Source organism: Propithecus coquereli, unplaced genomic scaffold (genome assembly GCF_000956105.1).
Source record: "Propithecus coquereli isolate 6110/MARCELLA unplaced genomic scaffold, Pcoq_1.0 Scaffold440, whole genome shotgun sequence".
NCBI classification, from domain to species: domain Eukaryota; kingdom Metazoa; phylum Chordata; class Mammalia; order Primates; family Indriidae; genus Propithecus; species Propithecus coquereli.
The window spans coordinates 2,579,181-2,583,494 of NW_012150175.1; the positions used below are offsets into that span (position 1 = coordinate 2,579,181).

The window sequence follows — 4,314 nt, forward strand, 5'->3', positions numbered from 1 at the left end:
CTATTCTTGAAACCTATTCAAACTCTCGTTTTTATCTTCCTGCTAAATAAATTGAACTGTAGCTAAATATAATTTATTACTCAGGATACCTGTTTTCTTTAAAAAATGTTTTTTCAATCCTATTTTTAATTACCAAGAATATTTCCTTTTTTTCTAATAAAGTGTTCTTTTCGTATAGCTAAATTAACCTGATGCTTTTATAATTATTTTAACATTTTTTCCTGTTTTCTCTAAGTTAACTTCTTCAGGGTTAAGTTTTCTGATTTTAAGTTCGATATTTGTTATGCTGTTGGATTTTCTCAAATATCTTTTGAGTCTTGAAGTTTTGTTCGTATTTGTGAATTTTTAGACACTTTCAAATGTTCATAGTGTTCGATGCTGGATAGTTTCCTCACCTAAGTCAGACAGGCAAAGCAGGCTCTGGCTGCCAGCCCCTCATTGGGAATGGATGTGCCAGGAAGGAAACAGCTGATATGCGGCCAAGGGACTTTCCTCTGTTTTGTGTGAGCAATTTCTTTTCTTTCCTGACTTGGTGGATTCCTGTCTACTGTTTTATTTACCTTCCATATCCTTTGGAAGTATTTTTATTTCTGCCTTGTGGAATAGGGGTGTGGCAGGAGAGTTGGGATATCTCTACTCTTATCTAAGATAAGACTGGCTTCCTCTACCCTAATACCTCTGATTCTGGCCTTTTCCCTGGCATCTTTTGGGAAAAGGCACTAAGAAAGAGAGCACTTTTTTGTTTTGCTCATATGATGATAGATTTTGACATGTAAGATATTCTTTTTAATTATTTGTCGAGATCATGAACTCCAGCTACTGCTTTGAAAATCTGACAGTTTTCACTGTTACTAATATGCCACTAAGACCACTATCTCTCAAGAAGTGAGAGTTATTTTTTTAGTTGGAATATCCACAGAAACTTAGGAATTAATCAATACTAAAGTGACGGGTTTTGTTTTTATTTCTACCCTGTGTCCCTAAACACATTTTAGGCCAAAGTGTACTAAAGATAAAACATGTTTACTCAAACTTCAAAAACTCAGTGTGTATTTAGTGATAAGCTTGCCTTTTGTGTTTATAAAGCCTTTGGATTCTAAGCTTTCAAATGCATTTACACAAAGTACATCAATGGATCTCTTCATTGTCCTGGTAATTTGTCTTTCTTGTTTGATTCTTCTTTCTCTGTGGAATGGAAGATATGCCAAAGGAAAGCTCCCCCCTGGCCCGACTCCTCTCCCAATTGTTGGAAATATTCTACAGTTAAATACTAAGAACATCAGCAAATCTATAAGCATGGTAAGTATGATTAATTTTCTTTTGGTTGCTTGCAATGAATAAATAAGGTAGCCCTATGGTTAAATAAAATATTGTCCCAGACAGCACTAGACACACAGATATGATTTTAAAATATATATAGATAGAAAGGATGAGATCTATTTACCCTTATCAAAAGTAGGAAACAACAGGTCAGAGGCAAATAAGTGTCTACTCAGGAATGGAGGTTGCAACCTGGGTAGTAGTCAGAGAATGTAACACCCAAGAGGAATGAGGGGGCTTACATTTATAGAAATTTATTTAGATTACATAAATTGTTAGTTTGTTTCATTGATGGATTAAACAAAGAATCCACCATGAATCATTAGTAGAAGGCTGTATTTACATCAGTTAGTCTGGAAAAACCTATATACATACTGTTCGTGAAGATTAGGATCAGTTTCCCTGTATTGTATATTGTTTACAGCCCAGGTGTTTGTGAAGAAAATGTTTTTCACAATTCCTTCATTGGTCTCAATGTTCTTGAGTAGTTTAACATGGAGTCAGTAGCCCAAGTTTGAGTCATCATGTCAAGCTGGAACATTGCTAAGCTCACATTGCCCCTTTTGATCAAGATATTTCTCCCAGGAGAGAATATCTGTGATCACCTTAGGCCCTTTGGTCCTGATGTGAACTGAGTTCTCCATCTTGTCCTTCGAAGCCAGGGTGAAGGAAGGCTATCTTCCCTCTGTCCCCCATGACCCACAGAGCGTGGAATTTATGAGCTCTTTCACAGACTCACAGTCAAGGTTATCACTTCAGGTGCCACAGCTTCCTTCTGGATGTCCTGAACAGGTTACAGAAATCTAGACCAACATCGGGCAAGTAGGTCATGTTAGTGCTCCTTTTAAACATTGAGACAAACATTTATAAATCAACAAAATTACCAGAAACAATGATGTTATAATGATACAGATTTTTTTTTTGAGACAGGGTCTCACTCTGTCACCTGGGCTAGAGTACAGTGGTGTCATGGTAGTTCACTGCAACCTCAGACTCCTGGGCTCAAGTGATCCTTCTGCCTCAGCCTCCCATAGCTGGGACTACAGGTGCATGCTACCAAGCCTGGCTAATTTTTCTATTTCTTGCAGAGACCGCAACTTGTAATAGAATTTATCTATTCTGGTAACCAACTAAATAATCCAGGAACTTATCTTTTCTGGTAACCAACTGAATAAATCAAAGGCTAGCTTATTTCTGGATGGCACTTACTGTAGCCAATTTGCCTGAACTCTTGATTTTATTGAGCTCAGTTTCAACCATTCTTGAGGAGTTTAAGTATAAAATGAGGTGTTTGGCCACGTGCAGTAGCTCTACACCTGTAATCTCAGCACTTTGGGAGCCAAGGTGGGAGGATCGCTTAAGGCCAGGAGTTTGAGAGCAGCCTGAGAAACACAGCAAGACTCTGTCTCTACAAAAAAATTAGAAAAATTAGCAATTAGCCAGGCATGGTGATGTGTGCCTGTAGTCCCAGCTACCCAGGAGGTTGAGGCAGGAAGGATGCTTAAGCCCAGGAGTTTGAGGTTGCAGTGAGCTATGATGATGCCACTGCACTCTAGCATGAGCAACAGAGTAAGACTCTGTCTCAAAAAACAAAAAGAACTCCCCCAAACCAAAATGAGGTGTTAGCTATCACACAAACACCTCCTTGTTCTGCTGACAGATAATCTAGAGCAGCAGATCTGTTGAGACATGTTTTGTGTGGTAAGATGTGATCACTCTTAGAGAATGTTCCATGATCTTATGAGTAGAATGTATATTCAGTAGTTTTTAGGTAAAATGTTCTATAAATGTCTGTTAGGCCCATTTGTTGTAGAGTTCCATTTAAGCCCATTATTTCTTTGCTTATTTTCTGCTCTGAGTATCTGTCCTGTTCTGTCAGTGGGCTGATGAAGTCCCCAGCTATTGCAATGCTGCTGCTTATCATTTTGTTTAGATCAAGTTGGGTTTGCTGTATGAATCTGGGTGCAACTGTGTTTGGTACATATTTAGGATTGTTATGTCTTCTTGTTAAATTTTTCCCTTCACCATTATATAATGGCCACCTTTGCTTTCTTTAATTTTGTTGATTTGAAGTCTATATTATCTGAAATGAGAATGGCTTTCTTTTGGTTTCAGTTTGCATGGGATATTGTTTTCCATCCCTTTACCTTGAGTCTGAATGAATCCTTGTGGGTTAGATGTGTTTCCTGGGGACAGCAGATACTTGGCTTGTATTCTTTTTATCCATTCATCCAGCCTATGTCTCTTTAGTGGGGGTTTCAGCCATTCACATTTATTGAAAGAATTGACAAGTGGAGTCCATTTCTGTTCTCTTTAATTATTAGTAGAAGGTTGCATTTGTAACCGAGTCCAAGATTATACTCCTTGCTGCAGGACAGCCAACAAGTCAAGAAACAAGGTGTTGGGGCAAGGAAAGTGACTTTTATTCAGAAAACCAGTAAACTGTGAAGATGGAGGACTAATATCCTAAAGAATCATCTTAAGTTAGTATGAACTTTAGGCTCCTTTTGTCTTAAGTAAAGGAGGAAGAGGGGTTGCAAAAGGTAACCAAGGATGGCAGACATCGGTGTATTAGTGACGTTCTGAAGAGGTTGCAAAACTTCTTTGCTCTTAGTCAGTTAACCTTGGAGGGTGTAGGTCGGGTCATGATGTTACTATAAATCTTTAACATAGCATCATTACTCGCATATACACTTTCCTTTTCTCCCCGGGAGTTAGTTTTGGGAAAAGGATGGTTATCATCTTTCCTCTAGCTTACCTGAAGAGCCAAGCAGAAGCTTTAACCTAAAGGATATTATCGTGGGGGTCAGAAGCAAAATGGAGCTATTAGGTTGATGCAAAAGGAATTGCAGTTTTGGACCTTGAATTTTAAATCACTATAATTAGGCTCAAATACATCTTTATTAATCAAAATAGGAACCATTACAATCAACACATTTTTTTTTATTTTATTTTATTTTTTTTTTATTTCAGCAAATTATGGGTGTACATATG

General features: G+C 37.8%; 1 protein-coding gene across 1 annotated transcript in view; it reads left to right on the forward strand.

Moving 5' to 3' along the window:
- Nucleotides 1–1,131: 1,131 nt before the first annotated feature.
- Nucleotides 1,132–4,314, forward strand: part of LOC105818461 (cytochrome P450 2C21-like) — a gene marked incomplete at its 3' end in the record, with an annotated part of 57,131 nt that continues 53,948 nt past the window's right edge. Inside the window, exon 1 of the mRNA XM_012654457.1 lies at nt 1,132–1,299. Within this exon, the coding sequence (XP_012509911.1) occupies nt 1,132–1,299 (168 nt within the window). The remainder of the gene's footprint in view (nt 1,300–4,314) is intronic.